Source organism: Crocodylus porosus, unplaced genomic scaffold (genome assembly GCF_001723895.1).
Source record: "Crocodylus porosus isolate Cpor-Errol unplaced genomic scaffold, CroPor_comp1, whole genome shotgun sequence".
NCBI classification, from domain to species: Eukaryota; Metazoa; Chordata; order Crocodylia; family Crocodylidae; genus Crocodylus; species Crocodylus porosus.
The window spans coordinates 117,850,407-117,872,655 of record NW_017728947.1 but is presented as its reverse complement, the minus strand read 5'-3'; the positions used below and the strand labels follow the sequence as shown (position 1 = coordinate 117,872,655).

The following is a 22,249-nucleotide window of genomic DNA, read 5'->3' as shown; positions in this document are numbered from 1 at the left end:
AGTGATACTCAGTTCACAGCTTCCCCCAGAAGCCAATCAGTGTGGGGACTGGGCCCTTCTCTGCCCTCCCACCTCCGCCCTGTCCCTGCACTCCCTCTCCCGGCCCCCCAACTCCCATCCCCATAGGATCAGGCAGCTGAGCGGTGCTGGAACTGGGGAGCTACCAGTGGGGCAGCTAGCAGTGAGCACTAGCCAGGCCACTCCCATTGGGAGCAAATCTGCTCCCAAGAGGGAGCACACGTAGATGTGCCCTGGGTAAGATTATTGCACAGTATATTTTCTGTGCAGTAAACCTACTTCAAATTAATAGCACATGTAGATGTTGCACCCAGTGTCTGCTCACTAGTATGAGGCTGCTGCTGCAGAGATGCAACCTTCACCTCCAGCGCTCCATGTGTAGGGGTGGGCGCCATGATGCTGTTGGAGTTCCTGGGGGGTCACTGCTACCTGAGTTAACCTGCTTGGGCAGGCGTTGTTCTTCTTCTGCACACACACTGTGGGGGGTCTCCTCTCCACCAGCCTGTAAGACAAGGCCAAGGCTGTAATAGGCCCATCCAGGGTGCAGCGCTGCTAACCGTGGAGTCAGGGAAAAGGGTGATCACTTTCCACCATTCATTTGCATAGCCAAAAACATTGTGTTGATACAAATTTAAATAAGAAGTATTTAATTCTATCTGATTTTGAGGTGAACTCAAGTGAGCTGATTCTGGAGATGACAGAGAGAGTGTAAGTGTCCAAGGGAAATGCACACTCACCTATCAGCTTATCATCGATTGCAAGGCAGGAGCTGCTCAGGGAAGCCCATTTGCTGGACTTGTTTCCATCCTCAGTGGATAAGTACAGAGCAGTATCACAAATCCATGTCATGTGTTACGGTGTCAAAAGGGCATATTTGAGACAGGACAAAATATATATTTGCTAGGGGACCCGGCCTCCATCTGCTTTTTGATACTGAACTATAGAGTCCCCACACTGATTGGCTTCTGGGGGAAGTTGTGAACTGAGTAAATTGGAAGCTTATCTTGCTGGGATCCTATGACCGCAGCTGACTTCCTGCCCTTTGGGCAGGGGGCTGGACTCGATGATCTCCCGAGGTCCCTTCCAGTCCAGTCCAGTCCAGCCCTAATGTCTATGAAATGCCACTGTTAAGAGAATCCATGGCTAATGTATTTCCATAGCTCTTCTAATGCATTCAGATAACAATTAAGAGTGACTAATCTGTCTAATCTGACCATCTCCTGTTGGCCTCATCTTTTGAACTGGGATAATACTGGGAAACCTCAGATGAGGCCTCACTGTGCTAGGCGCTGCACATCCACAGTTTACGAGATGAGGCCCATCCACAGGGTTTACCACTGAATGAGATGGGAAGGGAACCCACGTCATCCTAGTGCCAGGCCTGTGCCTTAACCCCAGCACGAATCTGCCTTTCCTTGCTGTCCCGCTGCATGTGTGCTGCTCTGCGTCGGGTCATGCCTCTGCATGGAGATCATAACCATGTGCTGTTTGTTCTCTTGCAGGCTCTTAAACCTGATCTACAATGGAAAAACTGCTTTTGTATCTGCTGTTCATTGGCGTAGCAGTGAGAGCCCAGATCTGCCCAAAGCGCTGTGTCTGTCAAATCTTGTCTCCGAATCTCGCAACCCTTTGTGCCAAGAAAGGGCTTTTATTTGTCCCACCAAACATCGACAGAAGGACTGTGGAGCTGCGGCTGGCAGACAATTTTGTTACAAATATCAAAAGGAAAGATTTTGCCAATATGACCAGCCTTGTGGACCTGACACTGTCCAGGAATACAATAAGTTTTATTACACCCCATGCGTTTGCTGATTTGCGCAATTTGCGGGCTTTGCATTTGAACAGCAACCGATTGACTAAGATCACCAATGACATGTTTAGTGGGCTTTCCAATCTGCACCACTTGATACTGAACAACAACCAGCTGACTTTGATTTCTTCCACAGCGTTTGATGATGTTTTGGCCCTGGAGGAACTGGATTTGTCCTATAACAACCTGGAAACCATTCCTTGGGATGCTGTGGAGAAGATGGTTAGCTTGCACACGCTCAGCCTGGACCATAATATGATTGACCACATTCCTAAGGGGACTTTCTCCCATCTCCACAAGATGACCAGGTTAGATGTCACGTCGAACAAACTGCAGAAGCTGCCGCCTGATCCTCTCTTTCAGAGAGCTCAGGTATTAGCAACCTCAGGAATTATCAGCCCCTCGACTTTTGCGTTGAGCTTTGGTGGGAACCCTTTGCATTGCAACTGTGAGCTCCTGTGGCTGCGGCGTCTTTCCAGAGAAGACGACCTAGAGACGTGCGCCTCTCCCCCGCTGCTCTCTGGTCGGTACTTCTGGTCGATCCCAGAGGAGGAGTTCCTGTGCGAGCCCCCTCTCATCACCAGGCACACGCACGAGCTGAGAGTGCTCGAGGGTCAAAGGGCCACCCTGCGATGCAAGGCCCGGGGAGATCCAGAGCCAGCAATTCACTGGATTTCACCGGAGGGCAAACTGATTTCAAATGCAACAAGGTCGCTGGTGTATGACAACGGCACGCTTGACATATTGATAACCACGGTCAAGGATACAGGTTCCTTCACCTGCATAGCTTCCAACCCAGCAGGAGAAGCCACGCAAACGGTGGATCTGCACATCATCAAGCTCCCTCATTTGCTAAACAGTACAAACCACATTCACGAGCCTGACCCCGGCTCCTCGGATATCTCGACTTCCACCAAGTCGGGCTCCAACGCGAGCAGCAATAACGGGGATACTAAAAGCAGCCAGGACAAGAAAGTGGTGGTGGCGGAAGCTACGTCGTCCACTGCCCTGCTGAAATTTAATTTTCAAAGAAATATACCTGGAATACGTATGTTCCAGATCCAGTACAATGGCACTTACGATGACTCACTTGTTTACAGGTAAGACAGATCCATCTGCATCTATATCTGCACTTAGTGCTCCATCAAGCCGTCGCTTATTGATTTATTAATGTACTGTTTCATTTCAGTCCGTTTTGCGGTGTGGTTACAACACCATTTAGGCTGATCAGAGCACTGCCCTCCAAAGCATATGGTGCCAGCCTTGTGAAAGACTAATGCAATTTTCACTAACAAATGGGGAAATTACTGTGAATAGCGTTATTTTTAGATAATCCAAACCGACCCTTAATCCTCTCAGGTAATCTGATTAGCAGGAGGATTGTAGAGTTAGATGAGTTAAATGGATTTTAACACCTTCTGTTTTCAAAAGTGGGGGAGAAAGATGTCCACAAATGCGTTCCTGCTCAGGCCCTGCAGTGCTATCCTCAGCGTTTCTCCCAGTCTGTGGGTACAGTGCGTGCAGAGGTGTTATGTGTGCTAAGTGGATTTGTTTTTAAGATGGCTAATGCAACCTTTCCAAACCAATTTGTCACCAGTGATTTCTCCTTTTTTTTTCTCTTCCCTGCCCCACCCTCCCCCCCATGATGGCTGCAAGTCAGAGCTCCCCCCCACCCTGTGGGGCAATTAGCTGTGCCAGCCTTTTACTAATGGGTCTAGTAAGTCAAGGCACAAACTATCCGTGGCCATTTGAGTTGGGTGAAAGTGCCTTTAGTATGCCCTGACACGACACATTGTGGCGAAGGGTGTCAGACTCGGATGGCAGTCCCACAGCCGGCGACTTCAGAGCATGGGGATGGGAGATGATTGCGGTTGTCGTGTTGGCTAACACCCGTTCCCTTGTCTCTCAGAATGATACCTCCCACGAGCAAAACCTTCCTGGTCAACAACCTGGCCGCTGGGACTGTCTACGACCTGTGTGTCTTGGCAATCTACGACGACGGCATCACCTCCCTCACTGCCACCAGGGTCGTCGGGTGCATACAGTTCACCACGGAGCAGGATTATGTGCGGTGCCACTTCATGCAGTCCCAGTTCCTGGGAGGCACCATGATCATCATTATCGGTGGGATTATCGTGGCCTCGGTGCTGGTTTTCATCATCATCCTAATGATCCGTTATAAAGTGTGTAATAACAACGGGCAGCACAAGGTGACCAACGTCAACAATGTATATTCCCAGACCAACGGGGCTCAGATTCAAGGCTGCAGCGGGGCTATGCCCCATTCCATGTCCAAACAGGTCGTCGGGCACGAGGAGGGCGTCCAGTGCTGCAAAGTCCCGAACGACAACGTGATTCAGTCGTCAGACACGTGCTCGAGCCAGGACTCCACTACCACTACCTCTGCTTTGCCTCACACGTGGACTTCCAGCACTTCTGCCTCCCAAAAGCAGAAGAGAAAGCCAGGGCCAAAGCCAAGCAATGAGCCACAGAGCGAAGCTGTCACGAATATCGAGTCCCAGAACACTAACAGAAATAACTCCACTGCACTGCAGTTAGCTAGCCGTCCCCCCGACGCCGTCAAAGGGGCCCCCATGTACAAAAGAGCACAATCAAAGCCAAGTAAGTTTCTCACTTTGCCAGCTGAAACATCCCGAGCAAAGCGCAGGTACTCTCTGAATGGAGAATTAATGGAATACCATTGTTATGTTAACTCCCAGAACACAGGTGGATTATGGTCTAAAAGGAGCTTGTCTATGAATGGGATGCTAATTCAGTCAGACAAGTCTGACGTGGATAGTGGAAAAGCAACTTTCTCGAGTTCTGAGTGGATATTGGAAAGCACTGTGTGACCTGCTTCTTTTTTCTTTTTTTTTTTTAATTTATTTATTTTAATGAGAAACAAAACACACCAAACATTGTGTGAGAACTCGCTCTCCTGGGAAACTGGGATTTGGAATTCCACTCTTGTCTCGATGATGTATGGCTTGTTCATGCAGGGTTTCGTATAAGCCACCCAGTGCACACAGGTTTTAAGTTTAATTTAATTTAATTTAAAATAATATAACGACCGAAGGCAACATTCAAAGATTTAAATAAAATTTTTAAAAAAATGATTAAGGGAGAAAAGCGTGAGACAGCACCAGTGCCTTCCCCTACTCTAGGACTGGCTTCCTGGTTCTGCAGTCGCAGAAAACAAACGAGAGTTTTCACAGAAAAACAAACAAACAAGCAAACAAAAAAAGCCTTTTATAAAGGAAATGCTGTTTCCTCACACTAGCAAAAGACCACTTATGGATCAGTCAGTAAAATGATATTTTTTAAACTAATCAGACTGTATGTTTCTTTTCAGTGACCATGGTGTTGCCTTTGTTTTTAGGCAAATGCTGTACAGGAACAACAACTCTGTGTTGTTATGTTGTGTAAAATAAAATATTCGATGAGTCTATCCAGCCAGTGTTAACGTAAATCACCCTGCTCAGTCACGCTCCCGGTGGAGGTGCCTCACGGTGGGACAGCAGTGGCTCCGTGGAGGAGTTGGCCCAGACGGAGAAGGGCAGGGGACAGCATCCTCCCTGCTTGGAAACCCCAGCCGGTGCGGGTGGATGTTTTGGGTGAAGCATCAAGGCTGGACTCGGTGCTAGCGGGTGGGCTGGCCCCATAATGCCCGGCGACCACGTCGGCTGTAGTTGGCCCCCAAACACGCACCCCTGCCTATGCAGGGTGCAGGCATGCAGTGCGCAGGGCAGCAGAGCACCAGGCCACGCGAGGTCTCGCCTTACGTGGGTCTCCAGAGGTGCCAGCTTGTGGGATAAATGAGGGGGAAGAGCCCAGGTCCCAGAGCAGCAGCCCCCGTCCTTGTAAATCCACACCGATGGCAACGGGGCTGCAGACCGGAGCTCCACGTCGGCAGGGAGAACTATAGAGAAAAAGACCAGGCGAGCTTTTGGGTAGAAGGAAGCATATGCCAAAGCGAGCTGGGCCCTCTCGTTACAGCCGCCTCCACTCGGCAGCGCAGCTTGCGGCCGTGGTGCTATTTCCCCGGCTCCTGGGTCAGACAGAAAAGGACAGGGCTTTTTCCAGGGTGCGGCACACTTGGGGGTCTTTGCTAACTGCAGGCTCGCAGGCAGGTGCCCTACAAATGAGAAATGCTGGATTTGTCCCATTTCCCCTCTTAGTACCTGCCTGGTGTTCAGGTTAGATGCGAGTGCAGAGTGAGCATTAGCAGCAGCTGAAAAGAGAGCCTCTTCCCTCCCCTGATGAGCCAAATCTCTGACATTGCAGGGCAGGAATGCAGGGCATGTAATCTTTGTGCAAATACTCATAATCCTCTCCCTGCCCAGCCTGGTGCTATTTCTGCAACTTCTCATAGTGTTTGGAGATTTTGTCCGGTACCTGGGTACAGCCAAAGGGGCCAGTCCTTGCTGGGGACTAACCTGTTATTAGACTGTCGTGCCTTGTTGTTTAAACCCTCTTGTAAATGATGAAGGTAGAAATGAATAGAGAAGGGCAGCAAATGCGAATGGACTCATACGTGATGATCAAGTAATTTCAGGGATGGTATAAATGTGTAAATGTGTGGCAACGGGTGTCTGACAACTGAAACATTTTTATTTTTAATTTGACCAAAACACATGTGGTTTCTCTTGCCCTGATTTTTCAAACCATCTGTACTTCACCTGATCTCAGCTCATTTGGACTCCAGGTCTAAAACAGAGATAATGTAATGGAGTGACATTTGTAGAAAGCTATGGAATCGCCACTAAGTAGTTTTAGCATCATTTTTGTTCTGTAAGGTCATTAAGTTTGCAGGAGTTTTTCCTTTTACTTAGCTTTATTTGTATTTTAAAGGATTTGGGAAATTCAGTAAAAGAGGTTTTGATCCCTGGTTAAAAAAAAAAAAAGTTATTTTATCTCTTAGTACTTGAAGCCAAATAAATCCCACTGCTCTGTTGTAAGAGATCCCAGTTCTTGATCACTGAAGCCTCTTGTCAGGCTGATCATGCAGACAAGCCTCCCTTTGCTGTCTCTGGGAGTTACGTTTATGAAGGCGCTGCAGGTTTGGGCTAAGAAACCATTTACATGGCATCAGAAGACTTCAGTTGCAACCTGTCCTAGATTTATTGTTGTCCTTGGCTGCATTCTCAATTTGAGTTGGGAGGGGGAAAAAAGCCTTTTGAAGAATCAGATATGCTTCATGTGAATAAAGAAACAAAAACTCATACTGAAAATTACAATATCCAGGTCCTGATGGAAGAGTTGACACACTTTGGGTTTCCCTGTATGTTTATGCTCCTACTGAAGGAGATACATGCATATGCATTGGCTGTTATACATGATAAACCATACCAATGCATGTACACTGCTTCCAGTAGTCTTAAAAAGGGGGCCTTGTCAGACATGAGTAAGTAAAAGTACCATGTGTTGAATGATGAACTAAAACTTCAGGAGCCAGTATATTGACTCTGTTCCTAGGTAAGAAGGGAGCTTTAAAGGATTTTTTTTTTTTCCTGCGGAGATGTTTGTTTTAATCGTGTGTGGTTTAAAAATAACAAATGGCAATGCTTTATATGTTGTCTGCAACTGGAAGTAATGTGTGTCTAACGTTTTGGTGAATGTGCTAAAATATTAATAGCTTCTTCATTTTTTATTTATTTATTTATTTATTTTTACTCTAAGGAATTAGTTCTCTAAACACTAAAGCTAAAAATTCCATCAGCGACGCATTTATATAAGCAGCTTAAGGGGACCATATGTCACTGTGTCTGATTTAATTCGGTGATAATATTATAGGAGTAGTGAGCTGGGATATAGGAGAAAGTTCTTCGAATGGAGCTTTCTCCCTTCATCAGACCTGTACATACCTGCACAGGGAAGGAAACAGATGTCATTGCACTGCTGCAAGTAGGACATTTCAGTGTATACTGATCTGATTCATCCAAAGCATGAAATACCCTGGGAAGAGGAGACTGTTATTCTTGTTCTCCAAAGCCAATGGTGCCAATGGTTTGGGCCTGAGTTATGTAGGAGAGGGTCAGAAGAGCAAAATGTGCCCATGCATGTGCTTTGTGAAATCCTGGAGATCTTCCACACCCTTCCAGAGAGGAGGCACAGGGTTAGCAAGGTCAAGGGCCCATGCCACTAAAGAAGTCAGCTCAATGCTTGGGCCGTGTTCAGTCCTAAGAGAACAAGGAGGATGTAATGTTGCGGTGGCTGTCCCCTTGGATGTCCCCTCAGCACAGGGGTCCACTGTCCCCGGGGAAATCACATAAGGGATTTATCTTAGCAGCTGCTCAGCAGAGGAGCTTCGACGTGAAATCAGATGAAACACCTTCAGACGACAAACCTGGTTCCAGCCGCGCAGCGCGAATGTGGATGTGAGACAGGGTCTCCTCTGATCCTCACCGGCATCTTCAACCGGCGTTTCGGATTACACTGATATAGATGTAGAAAGATAGATAGATCTAGATCTATCTGTATGTAGATAGATATATATAGATATAGATCTATAGGTCTATCTATATATAGACAGATATAGATCTAGATCATTCTATAAATGTATAGATTGATCTAGATCTATAGATATCTATCTGTATATAGGGATATAGCTATAGTTATCTATATAAACAGATAAATATAGAGAGAGGTATGGCTATCTAGATATATCTGTATAGCTATAGATATAACTATATCTTCTGGCACCTGTTTCCTGTCACTGCTCTTCCTAATCTTTCCTACTGAACTTCACTGTTCAGCTAAAGGAAAACACACAGGTTTTGGTATAAATCATGTTTTGGATGGAGAAACAGGGCGGTGGTATTCGAAGTGTGTGTTTCCTGTGTGAGTTGTTCTGTGTGCTTTCCTTGTTACCTTCCGGGCATGTTCTTTATGATGAGTATATCAGGCAGCTCAGTTCTAGGTGCAAACATGACTTTACTTGTGCCAGTGGGCTTTTATTTGCTCAAAAATTCTCTCTGTCTTATGCACCTCTGCCGACCTGCAAGGATAGAATAATAATGGGAAAACAAAATCCCATCTCAAGGCTTCTCTTGGGCAGGTGGAGGCCAGCCTTTCCAAACTCCATCTCCTGTTCTGCTGTGTAGGATACTGCTAAACCTGCACCCACCAAGGAAACAGCTGGCTGAACTTGCAGGGGCATAGTTATTTAGCTGGAAGAGCAGAGGGTCGATGCTCCTGGGTGTGCCCCTATCCGGATGCCCAGCAGAAGATTTGGCCTTTCCTGGGTTCCTGTGGACCTGCTGTTGCTGTGTCGGCCGTCTTGCTGTGAAGGATTCGGCTGTCTGAGGCTGGGTTGCCAGCTTTGCCAGCTGCACGCCTGCGAGATCCCGGCTGCAGGTTGGAAGCTCCTGCTGCTGCGTCCAGGTGCATCCCGTGCACGGTCCTCACTGTCAGGCAGATGTACAATTTTGCTATCATGGTCTATTTGCCTTGTCCAAGAACAACCCTGTACTTGCCTGCTGTGCTGCCGGAAGAGGTTACTCTGTGTGAGCTTATCAACACCAGCCATGTTGGAATATACCCATGGTTCCTATCAACTCATCCAGGATATAACAGCATGTCTTGTACGACCCGAGCGTGGATACTGGCAAAACTACAAGTGTGTTTATCCAGAGCACATCCTGTATTGCACTCCCTGTCACTGCCACTTGATGGGCAAGAGCCGTGCATCTCCCTGCAAGGGGAGCGGAGCTGCTCTGAACTTCTCTGCTCAGACAGAGCCCCTGCTGCCAAGCCTTCGGCCTTGGACCACGTGGTGTGATTGGACTCTTACCTGTGACCTCTGCCCGGAGGAGCAGTCTGTGGGGACCGCTTGGCAGAGACAGAGCTGCGTCTAGGAGGCCTGGTGCCGAAGACGGGCACGTGATGCTTTGCAGAGTTAGGAGAAGTCTTAGCTCTGCTGCCAATAAATGCATGGTCTTCATTCACAGTGAAACAGCCACTGGCCAGTGTTTCTCATGCCCGTACTTTGCATCAGCAATGACCACCCGGAAGCCCACGTGCACCATTGCACGCCACCCTCGCAGCTAGCAGAAGTCACGGTGAGCCAGCACAGCTGAGGGGCTGACTAGCCATTCACACTTCCCTTTGCTGTTTCAGGACTTTTGCAGCTGTATTTGCTCCCTGCAAAGGCCCTGGCAGTCCTACCGCTCACTCCCCTGCCTGTTTCACCGACAAGGCTGGCGACAATAGCGACTGCATTCCCCATGCAGAGAAGGGAGAAGCTGAGGGCTGTTTCTAGCTTATTCATGCTACAAGCAGCAGAAGGGGAGTTTGCACACTGGGCTGTTTCATAACATATTGTTATTGCTTGTCATTATTCATCACTACTTCTCTTTGCCTCTTCTGTTTTAAAAGAAAGCATGGGTGTTGGAAGGTGCTGCTCAGCAGAAGTAAAACAGTCCTTGCTGGAAGTTTTACTGGCCCAGCTATACAATTTGTTCTTCTCTTACTGTGCTGGTCAGGAAATACAGGGGCTTTTCCTCTTGTGTTAAAAATGTACTTACCCTGGGTGACTTGGTAAGCAGCATTTATTACATGTGGCCTGACTGCAGGTAGGTCAGGTTTTGTTTTGCTTTGTTCTTAATTAAAAAAGCATTTACACACATACAGATGCTCACATGCCTACACACACACAAACCAACACACACACACATACGTTAGAAAAGTCCTGTTAACTAAAACCATCTCTCCAGCATTTTCCATTTGCAAACAGATGTCCACATGCCTCCTAGGTCACTGCTGGTTGTGAGAAATGCATTGTATAGGCTGAAACCTTAGCTACAAAACCTTTCAATGACTAAGGTGTCCCCAAGTGCTGTCTCTTTTATTAGCCGCAGGTCACGTCGTCTTCTGTTTTCCTGTATTCAAATAAATGCATGTGCTTTCTTTTCATAGCTATGTTGCACTTTGTTGTATATCACAGAATTTTCTGTGAAAGTCGTGCCCACGTACGTGGGCAAACCTTCCCTTGATGTTTGAGCTAACAGCGGCTATAACCTCACGCTGGTTTGTGAAAGTAAGAAACAATGCATCACACCACTCTTCACCTAAGCAATCGCTGGATTTGGCCCCTTTCATGTCCCAGGTCACAGCCCTTGTTTGCAGTTCCCTTGCAGTGATGGTACGTGCCTTAGGTAAGTCATCTTCCCCACAGCAGGCTTGACATTCCCCTGCTTTGAAGTGACAACATATCGATTATTTCTCTCACCCTTCCTGTAGAGTCCTTTTCTCTTGATTCCTGTTCTAGCCTTTCACAATGGAAGTAGCCCTCTAGATCCTGCGGAAGCAACAAATCACACTTGGCAATGTGCGCCGCCTCCTGTCCTCGCTTCGTTTTCTGAAGCCAATCAAACGGGAACGGCACCTAAGAGCAGCGGTGATGTTCTTCCTCTCTCTGTGCAGAGGCTGTGAGCTCAAATTATTTGTGTTGTGTACTGACACAGGTCAGTGCTGCATTCTCGCTTTTACAGTTACAGTGCAGTTGCGATCTCTCTTGCTTTTTGTACAGCACTAGATGGGAGGAAGTTGGGATATGTGCAGTGTTTAGGATCAGACCTAGATAGATAGACAGACAGACTAATCGATCTATCTAGGCCTATATATATGTGTGTGTGTGTGTGTGTATAGATATATATATAGGCTTATATACATGCATATTTACACATAGATATATGCATACTTATATATATACGCGCACACACACACACACACACACACACACACACACACATACATACATCTATATATATGTATGTATGTACGTATGTATGTATGTCTATATATATATATGCCTGATCTACCTATCTATCTATTGATAGATATGGTTATATTTGCCTATTCAAATAAATCACTCCTAGAATCACCCTGCCCGATTTAGTTACAGGGATTAAAAAGAGAGTAAAAAAGCCCAAGGCTGAATCAATGCCGTCTTTGTAGGTTAGTCTAAGCTGTGTAGATTAAACCAATTAAGCAAGTGAACAGACATTCACTTTTGATTCAGAAATGCAGGCACATGCCCGCAATGGCCAAAGCCAGAAGCTGGCGGGGGGCGCTAAAGTATGCCTCCCCACATGACTGGAGCGGGCAGTTTGGGCCAAGGCTATCCTGTCCACCGGGAGGGTAGGGGGGGTTTGCAGGAGATGTGCAATGCATCCTGGGATGCTGGGGGACTACGAGTTCACTTGAATCTGGAAGGGATCTGGGACAGGTTAAATCAATTATTAAACTTTGAAATTAGTTAAGTTTGATACTACATCCAGGTTTATCTTAAACCAGTTTGAGCCATTTTGCAAGCAGTTCATGTGTACTGAACTTCTGCCGTGTTACAGATTTAAACCGGTTTCCAATCACTTATACCAACTTATGTGTAATTCCTGTCCCTAGTCAAGAGGTTTTTGAATGCAACCAGCCAGCTCCATGAGTCACATGAGCAGGATGATGTTATGAAGAGGGAAAACTTATCTTTCCAGGAGGCTAAGAGCCAATACGTGGCTAATTCGTTACAGCACAAGTACTGAATAAAGAGTAATTGTGCGAGGACAAGCACTGTCCATCTGTATGGATCTAAGCAAATGAAACCTGCTATTTGCGTTTCACTGAGACAGGCTGCATTTCACGAGGTGATCTTTAAGCACTCTCTTTCCTTTTGTGCTTTAGAAGTGGGCTAGATTGTTTCTTGATAATGCCAGCAGTGGAGATCAAGATAACATGGCTAACCACGAACTCAGCTCATCTTGCTTTCACGCTATCAGCTTTCTGTAGAAGTGCCACTTAATTTCTGTCCTGATTTCCATTCCCTTGCCATCAGATATGTAGAATCATATTGCATGCATGAGCAGACAGGAGCGGCAGCAGGGTTTTGCAGGCACCACCGTCCATGACGGAGGACGGGAGCCGGGGAGATTTGTTTGCTTGGTTGGCTTGTTGTTCCCTACAGATATGACACTCTCCCCCACTTTCTGGCCTTTCTAGCTCTTCGGGGCAGGGCCCATGTTTTCTGGACGTGCGTGCTCAGTGCCTGTTGCAGCAGCAAGGGCATTTTATAAAACACCCTGCCCAGATGCTCTCGTGAGAGCTCCCTCCCCACGTGGCAAAGACTCATCCAGCTGCATGGCCCTGTTCCTGCAAGCCTTGAAGTTTAACCCAAGCTCAGACAGCGTGAGGACCACAGGCAATTGTCTGTCCCTCTCACCAGGTTGCTGCATCCTGCCTGGCGGGGAGCCCTTCCCTTTGGGCTGTGCCTGAAGAACCACTTCCTGTAAGGTCCCAGACAGGTGGTCTCACACGTGCTGCACTGCAAGGCCGATGGGTGAGACAGGGTAGGTAGGGCTGGATGATGCCCATGCAGCCAGCTTGGGCTTGTTCCAGCCCCTCCGTATCTAGAGAGGGCAGCGTTCAGGCCTACTCCAAGAAACCCCACTCCACAAGCAAAGATAGTCAGCTTGCAGGGAGCAACATCCAGGATGCAGTTGGGGAGCAGGACACAGTCAGCAGCGTCCCTGCAGCCTCCTCAGTGCTGCGCAGCCGGCACAAGTCATGGGAGAGACCATGCTGGTTGGCCTCAAGGCAGCTTAGTGCCACAGAAACGTCCTGTTTCAGGGGCTCTGCACATTTGTGGCTTCCTTGGAAAACCTGGGACAGCTGGTCCTTGTATCCAGGAGGGTGCTAGAAGAAGACGCTAGTGAGGAAACCCTGGTCCCCTCCTGCTGTGCTACGTGGTCCAGCAGCGACACAACTGCAGGCTCCTCCTGGGAGCACAGAGGGGTCTGTCATGGGGCAGGAATAACCTGGGGGAAGAAGCAGTCTCTCCCTGGGCACCCTGCAAGCCCCTGAGAAACCTCAGCAAGACAATAACATGGTCTGGCTCACTCAGGAATTGAGTGAGCCCCAAAAATGGGGCTCCTTTGCCACTGCCCTTTTGGTACAAGGGGCGTGGGTTGCACCCCCCGCAGAGCCCACAGGACCGGGGGCGGCTCCGGCGCGGGACCTGCGAGCAGCAGCGCGGTGCTGAAGCAATGCGCGGTAGCCTCATCGTGTCGCAGCAGTGGGTGCCCTCGTCCCACAGCCTCCAGGGCCGGGCTGGACCCGGAGGGGTCCGCGTGGTCCAGTCGTTCGTGCAGGGGACCGTGCAGCGAGCATGCTACTCCGTGCATCATCTCCTCATCGTTATTCGCTGTGCAGCATTGACATCTATGTTTGTCAGCACCAGCCTTTTAACCTCTGGCCTCGCTTCCGACGAACAAGCTCTTTCCTTTCCACTTTACTGTACAATGTCAGGGATTTCCCACCTCCTCCTCTGTCCCCAAAACTGTACTTCAAGGGCACGGGGTTTGTCGGGTCGGTGTGCTACGCGGTTGGGACTGGACCTGCTGGGAAGCAGAGGGGTTCTCTCGTAGGCCCGTGTGTGCAATGTCTGTGATTCAATGAAGAGCTGAAGCGTACGTCTGATGTCCTTACCTTCTTTGTTTTGTCTCTGAACAGAAGCTGCAGTTCATCAGACGACCGCGTGCCCTCCACCACCTCCGGAAAGCGTTGCCACTGATGTTTTAACGCGACCAAAATCCATACGGTTCCAACTCACCGAAGATTAACTGGTTGAACCAGTGCTCGGCCCAGCAGAAACTTTCACCTGACATCTACAGCCTAAACCAAGAAGCCACGCAGGTTGGCTGCATCACATAAACATTTATCCCTCTTATGGACTCCCCTTCCCCTGACTTCCACGTCCGTTCTAAATATCTTTTCTGGCCTTCGAGATTTTTATAAAATAACAATGAGGCGGGGAAAACAAAAACAAAAAAAGTGTGGTGGCAACAGCTTCAGTATTAATTCATGTTACATGTTGCCAGTGATGAGTTCACGGACTGTAAACACGGTAACTTATATCACCCTCAAATAAATGTTTTACTATGATGGTGTTGGCATGTTGATTGGCCAAGGAGGGGCGTTGGGGTGGTCATCGCTGAATGCCAGGCGCACCGATCTCCAGGTACGCTGCCAACCTGTCATTAATCAGAGCATCCCATCCGCATCCTGGAAGGGGCAAGTCTCGCCTCTGCATCTTTGCTCTGACCTTGCATGGCACGTCTTAGACGAGCTTGGGTTAACGACAGCATGTGTAAAGTGTCTAGTATTTAGTTAGTCTCCAGGGGTGCGTGTCTACTTTGTCTTCTGGTGTTAGGGCAGAGAGGAGAGCGTCCAGGGTTCAGACCTAAGAAGGTTTTCTTGTGCAGCCAAGAAAAATAATCCTGATATACAGTGTTTATACCCATCTCGCTGCCGTAGCATCACTTCCACAGAGGAATGGGCAAATTATTCCCTCACCCTGTGGACAGTGCTTAGTTGTTTCAACAAGCTGGTCTTACCCTCGTGATAACCCCCAGGATACCGGAGAAAAGCACGTGGCACAACACGAGCACAGGTGCCAATGTTAATGCCTTTGACTTCACAAATGTTTTGCGAGATCCCTGCTGGGGTGGGGTCTCGGGTCCCCTCTCGTCCAGGCAGAGGTACCTCTGGCAAGAGGGAGCAAGACCATGTGCAATGGTGCAAGGGTGTCTCACCCACTGGAAATGCAAGTGTATGATGGTGTGGCGTTCCCAGTGTGGTCAGTGCGCAGACAGCGCGGGGGGCTCACATACGATGCTGGGCAGGAGAGCTGGGACAAGGGCTCCCGCCGCCGCAGCACACACCTTTAACTGCAGTGGCTGTTGTACCCCTTGCTGAGGGCAAACACGGACCCTTCCCCATAATGTTTTATTTCCCACTAGGAGCAGGGCCAGAGGATGTGCTCTCCTTCATCTTCCAGAAGCCCAAACAGTTTTACCAGCCCCTCAAGGACAGCTCATGCCGGTCGCCCTGTCAGGCTTCTGCTTAACCGTGCAGAGCTAATGTTTATCCCATGGGGTAGGATTTGTATTATGGCATTACCTGGAAACCAGGCTCAAGTCCCATCGTGCATGGAGCTGTACAAATACACAGGAAGTAATGGTTTGGATATGCCAGCTTAATGAGCTGCGTTTGGGACAGCGAGGACAAATAGCTTGTGAAACTTAGACATCGAGAGGCATTCGGATAAGCAAACTGCAGCTGTAGCTTGGCTCAGCACCAGCCCTAGCTCCTTCAGTCCTGTATAATCCTGTGCCTTCAACAAGCCCCCTGGGCCCGAACTTTACCTTGCGTCTAACCGTGGCATTCATCATCCATCCTGCTACTGCCCGGCAGAGGCATGCCGGGAGGCGGTAAAGGAGGAGCTGAATACAGACTGCTTGCCAATAAAAGCATTTTGTTCAGACAAAGCACAAACTGATGCCCTGCCTCAGCCCATCGCTTACTGCAAATCCTGCTGGTGCCGCTGCCGGAGCGAGAAAAAAGACGCTGTTCCTCCAGAGAAACTGGTGGCATCTTGAATGTATCCTGCAAGACACACATTACTAAATAGGATGGGAAACTCTTAAGATGCAATTTGTAAGGAAAGAAGGAGATTTAGGGTTTCCCTTTGACTGTCAATGTCAACTTTCAAAACTACAAAGCTGCTGGATGCCCTCTTGGACCCAAACGCTGCCTCCCAAGTCTCCATTCATAGGCCACCTCAGCTCTCAGGATTTCATGTCACATTAATACCATGTTGCTCCCTTGTTCAGTGGCTCCAATTTCAAGCCTTTGTGCACAGAGCAGAACTGCTGCTCCCTTGCTGATTCCTTCTCACATCCTTTTAATTAATTGTGAAGGTAGGTTTCACCTGTCAGCTCGGTATTTGTTAGAAAGCCAGCGTTCACTGTGGCAGCCCTTGCTGGCGTGGTGAATTGGGCTTTCCAAGGAGAGGACTGACAGGCTCTTCAGAGGAGACTGTGCCACCTACTAATGGTCATTAGCAGTCCTTGGTGGCCTGGCAATGGCGGGTGGCTGTATGTAGAACAGGTTCACCAGCCCTCGGACGACACCGTCACAGGACTGGGATTGAGGAGCGTGCCCGTGTCTCATCGCCTCTGACAGCACCGTGCAGGTGCAACCCTGTCGTGTATAAGCACCAGTATGAGGAAACTTCACAAAACTGCTTCGTTTGCAGCAGTGAAGGACCCAGCAGAGGCCCGAAGGGGCTTAGTGGAGCTCCCTGCGTTCAGAGGGACTTCCACCAGCCTCACCCCTACCCACGCCCCCGTTGCAGCCCTTGGGGAACGGGCCGCTGACCCCACGCCCCGCCTCCCCGCGGCTGTCCCCTGCAGAGGACCCAGGGGGAGATTTGCTCCAAGCAGGAGCGCAATGAAAGAGGAGCAGGGCAGGTCTTATTCCTGGGTGATATTTTTTGCTTCAGACCCTGACCAAAGTGGTCCCTCGACGTGCTGCCGGCTCTGTGACCAGGTGGAGCGTGACGGGGGTCTGAGCAGCGCTGGTCGTATGTATCTGGATTAACCTAGTCTCCTGTGAACCTGCAGTTTTGGGGATGGTTGTTTTCCACCAGAAGTTCTGGAGGAACGGATCCTTTCCCCCCTGAAGAAACAACCGTCTCTGGCCCTGGGTAGGATGACACCCCAGCATAAGCAATAGCCCAGGGGCTGGGGCACCCCACTGGGGTGTAGGAGACCTGGGATCCAGTCTTAATGGGGCAGCAGACTTGACCCTGGGTCCTGGGAGCAAGTGCTGCAAGCAGCAGTCTGTCGGCCCTCCGGGCAGGAGTGTCCTTCCCGCTTTGCAGGAAGGTTTTGGTTTCATCAGCAAGCAGAGCGGGGAAGGCGTTCGGACATCGCAGGAGCTTGCAGAGGGCAGGGGAAGGATCTCCCACTGGCCAGCTGCACAATCAGTGGATCCTGCATGGCCAGGGCAGCCCGCCTGCACCCTCCAGCCCGGTGAAGGTCAGTGCAGGCACCTTGGGTTGCAAAGGCTGCCGCTTGCCGGTCTTCTGCCTCTGTCGTTCCCGTGTGAAGGGGACACACGGGTAAGTAGTTACTCCCGTGCTAAAGCTAGCGCTGCCTTGGGCACGGCAGCGTGTGGGCCACGTGCACTGCCGGGCGCCGGACGAACCCAGAGCAAGCAGGCGGTGACCTGAGCAAGGGCGAGTGTGCCCACGCCGGTGGGGAGCCATGCACACCAGGATGGATGCTGGTCTCGTAGGTGGACCCCAGTGCAAAGCAGGGGAGTGAGGATGCGTTGGGCAAAGAGGCCTGGTCCCTGGGTGCAAGGGGTCAGGGAAAGGGGAGAATGGGCCGGGGGTGCTGAGGGCAAGCAGGATGTGTCCAACCTCCCCCGGCCCTAAGCAGCAATTGGCCTTGGGGGTGGGAGGTGGGGAGGGGCGAGGCGAGGGCTGTTTTCAGGTGTCGCTGGCTACAGGTGGACCTCAGGGCTGGGAAAGGGGGTGCAGAGGGTGAGCTCCCCCTCATATAGAGCAACGCACACATTCGTCTCCTAGTTTATTTTTAGCTGAAGTGTTACTAATTGGGGGGGGCAGGGCTGGATTGCTCAATTTAAAATGTGACTTCATTACAATTAGTTAAACCTCCTACTTTACTGCTGCTCCGTGCAGAACAAAGGATGCTTGTTTGGTGGGACATCTCTGACCATTAAAAAGAAGAGGGGGCCACTAACACCTGTGGAGTGAAGAGATTAGCAAGGATCAGGTGGATGACAATGCGTCATGAAGTCGAGTGACTCATCCAGTGCTGCCTGACTAGAAAAGCTGCAGCCACTGCCAGGCACTTGGTTTTAAACTTTGGGTGGGCCAAGAATCAAAGGGGTGTTCATGCATGCACTCACAAGTGTGTGTGCTGACACAAGTGTCTGTGTAAGAGTGGCATGAAAATCCCTTCTAGGCATTTAGGGAGAAAGCTCCATTCCTGCAACCATGCACAAGGATATCTGCCCCCGTCGGAGGGCTTCCCCCCCAGCAACACGTGCTTCCAGTAACCTGTGCCCGGACAGCCAGGGAGCACGGCTGCGTGTGTAAAGTCTCACCCCCATGGGCTGGGCTGGACCATCAGTGCCCGTCTCTGCCCTATTCATGGGGTCATTAATGACTCCTTCCCCTGCAGCACACTGCCAGGGGAAGCCATGCTTGGGGTGGCAGGGCTGTCCGTGGCCCCGGGTCCAGCAGGAAAGCCTTCCAGCAGCTCTCACCCTTGGGTAGCCCCTGCACCGCAGCCCTGCCGGAGCCTGCAGCAGCGCTGGGTGCTTCGTTCGACAGCTACAAATTGATTTAAGTGATCGCTTTTGTCTTCTTCAGTGGCCATGAAATATTAATGACCTACTCATGAATATATTTTGCATGGCAACGAAGCGGAGCTGCCTGCCTGCGTGGAGACTCCCCGGTGAGAGAGCCAGCGCGGGTGTAGGGCACCGGGGGGAGCGGGGACTGCTACTGCCACCGCCTCCGGGCCTGCACAGTGGGGATAGCGTCGCGATAGCGTTCGACCGGTGTCTCAGCCTCTCCCGGGAGAGGTGACCTTACCACCGGTGCCAGGCCTGCTGCCCGCTGGCATTGCTCCTCCTCCTGTGGCATTTCTCCATTTGTTATCGACTCAAGTCTCTTTGTTTCACCGACTCTGCATGCCCAACTGCAGCAGCTTGCACATGAAAAGGACAGTGCTGAACACATTGCGGGTTTGGCACATGTGGCTGTGGGGCTACATCCCAGACATGATAGGGATGCAACCAACAGCGGCTCAATGAACAGTTTCGGCTTTGTCTGGAAACCAAAAAGCTTGTATGGGGCAGGAACTCTTTTTCAGAGGTTTCTCCACAGCCTGAGAGACTTTTCTATGGATATGCTGCCAAACATCTCTTTCTTTCAGGTCAGCTCCATGTGCAATGCTGGCTTTTGTAGCATGGGGCCAGTTAGTGACTGCAAACCCAGCCCTCGTGCTGCACCCTGCACCGCCTGTCGTGTGGATGCATGGAGCTCGGACGACGTGTCCCTCGCGATGCTTCACCCTACCTCTACTGGGTCTCTATTGTTTAACATCTTTATTGTGTAGGAGTGGCCAAAGGCTCTTCACAATGATGCTGGAGGGGGTTTCCTTTCCCTCAATTGTTTGAAAGTGTTTACTTCACAAGACACGAGACCACCTTGCCCAGACAGCTGCAAACGCCAACAGACAAAATACATTGCCCTGAGATATTGCTTTCTGCTCTCCATCCCCATGGAGGATGCTGGCTGCACCCAGGAACAATCATCCTGCCCTGGAGCAGGGGAGTGAAGTGATAACCTGCAGAGCCTCCCAGCCCTGCCTTCCTATAAGCCTCTGGCGCTGATCAGGTGCAGCCTGTGGCCAGGTTTGCATTCACCCATCTCCTGAAACACCGTCCCTTTGCTCCCAGGTCCGAAGCCATGCTGCACCGACGGGCTGCACAGCCCCACGCTCAGCATCCGAGGGCCTTGCAGGACGGCAGCAGCCCCCAGCTCTCGTGGGCTGGACGCGTCTCTCGTGGATACGGCGAGAGCTTCTCCCGCTCCCTGCGAGCCAGGAGAGTCCTGCGCGGTCCTGGGTGTGGGTCAACCCTAGCCCTCTTCCAGCGGGAGCAGGCTGCTGCGCCTTGCAATTGAAACAAGGTATATTATAAAAACAGAAACAAATACCTGTATAAAATAATAAAGGATAAATCAATTCCCCATGCAAGACCCAAGCAGGAAGGGCTTATGGCACTTGTGGAAGACCTTGAGGGTCTGGCAGCATCAGGGGGAAGAGAGCTCCAGAGCTGAGAAGCCACGGCTGAGAACAGTCTCTCACATGTTTTTGATGAATGAACTTGGCCCATCAATGGTGGCTGCTCTCTGCTGACCTTCAGGATCACGGTGAGGTATTAGGGCTGTCGGGTTCAGCATTCGCACCGTGCACAGCGTCCAGAAAACTTTGCAATATCAATCCCTTGCTTTCCCACTGCTTGCACACCGTGCACACAAACGCTTTCCAGGTCTCAACTGCTAGATGCCCCAGTGGATCCAGGTGCTCCATTTAATAAAACCCATAATGCAAATCAGCTGCATGATGGGGCCGGGCTGCCAGTGGCCCTGGAGACCTCCAGAACAGGCGATCCTTCTGCATGAGCTGGTGAAGTGCCTGAGAGTGGACACCAGCCTCTCCCAATAGGCTTCCCCAGGGACAGCGCCCTGGGACCCGCTGGGGTGCGCTTCTCCAGGACAGGGGGGGCAGCAGCCTCTGTGCTCCCCCATAGCTGCTTATGGCTACCCTGCACCTGCAACACCCTCTGCCATCGGGACGCAGCCAGCACTGGGCTGAGACAGGGCAGCTGTTACACCCGCACGTCGACAAAACAGGACGAAGGATATCTCCCTGGTCAGTGTCTCTCTCACACCCATCACCCCGATATCTACAGCCCGGCTGCCTCGGGCTGCAGTGACTCCCATTTGTGCTGTCCTTGCCGAAGGCTACTCCTTGCCTAGCAGCATCTGGGTTATTGCGAGCCAAGTGGCAATGGGCCATGCTGTTATTTCATGGCCTCTCAGCACCGTCCTGCTCTTGCAGCCCCTGAGGGTGGTGAAATGACCGTCGCGGAGTTCAGGGGTCTCGGCATCACGTGGCCCTGGCCTCCTCGGCTGGTCCTGGGGCTCCATGCACTCGTCTGCTGCTCCTGCCCAAGGGACAGACGAGCTTGCTCTGGAAGTCCCATCTGGGGTTTAGGGTCCTGCCCATGCAGGATGGTCACGAATGGTTTTCCAGACCTTCCCTGGGACCAGGCATGATGTTTCACAGTGGGCTTTGATTAAGCGATATCTTTGGAGGCTTGGGGCATTTCTGGGAGAGCAGTGGCCAGCTGTGAGAGCTGATAGCCCCACTTGTGCCCATGTCACTGCCAGATGTGTTGCAGTGCCGGAGACAATGCGCTGCCTTTGCTACAGATTGCTTCCTTCCCGTGTTTGTAAAGCTACTAAGAACAGAAAACTAACTACAGGAAAGAAACCTAATAATCACTCCCTAAAGCTGACTCCTTACCCATCACCTTTCAGCCCCACAAATAACCCCAAGCATTCAGGGCAGGACTTTTCCTTCTCTTCTTCACCAGCCCCTCAGTGTTTCTGTGGCTGCCCTGGCCTCAGCCCTGCAGAGTAGGCAAAACAACCCAGGAAAAAGCAGGCCCGTCCTGAGAGTCGGTGTCTTTGCCAACAAAGTGCCAGGCTGTAGCAGAGTCGCTCCTGCAGTTGATTCAGTCCCTGAATGTCAGGAAACTGAGCCCAGGGAGGGGCGTGGAGTTGTGCTTGTGTCAGGAGACTCTTGCAGAGCCGCACTGCTCTGACGGGCAGGTCTTCTGCTAATTGCCCGCCTCAACTTGGACAACATTGGCCAGATGTCATTGCAAGTCCACCCTAGAGTTCTAAAGGAACTGGCCGAGGTCATTGCAAGTCCCCTGGCACGGCTTTACCAGCACTCGTGGTGCTCTGGTGAGGTACCG

General features: G+C 50.5%; 1 protein-coding gene across 2 annotated transcripts; it reads left to right on the top strand.

The window, feature by feature from the left end:
- The first annotated feature begins 1,502 nt into the window (after nt 1–1,502).
- Nucleotides 1,503–14,766, top strand: LRFN5 (leucine rich repeat and fibronectin type III domain containing 5). Of its 2 annotated transcripts, XM_019550995.1 has the most exons (3): nt 1,504–2,928; nt 3,738–4,450; nt 14,330–14,766. In XM_019550995.1, exons 1-3 carry the CDS (start codon nt 1,541–1,543, stop codon nt 14,437–14,439), a joined length of 2,211 nt encoding a protein of 736 aa, XP_019406540.1. In that variant the 5' UTR covers nt 1,504–1,540; the 3' UTR covers nt 14,440–14,766. The 2 variants fall into 2 exon arrangements, with proteins under 2 accessions (XP_019406539.1, XP_019406540.1); XM_019550994.1 differs by lacking the exon at nt 14,330–14,766 and having other exon boundaries at nt 1,503–2,928; nt 3,738–5,276.
- Nucleotides 14,767–22,249: the final 7,483 nt, after the last annotated feature.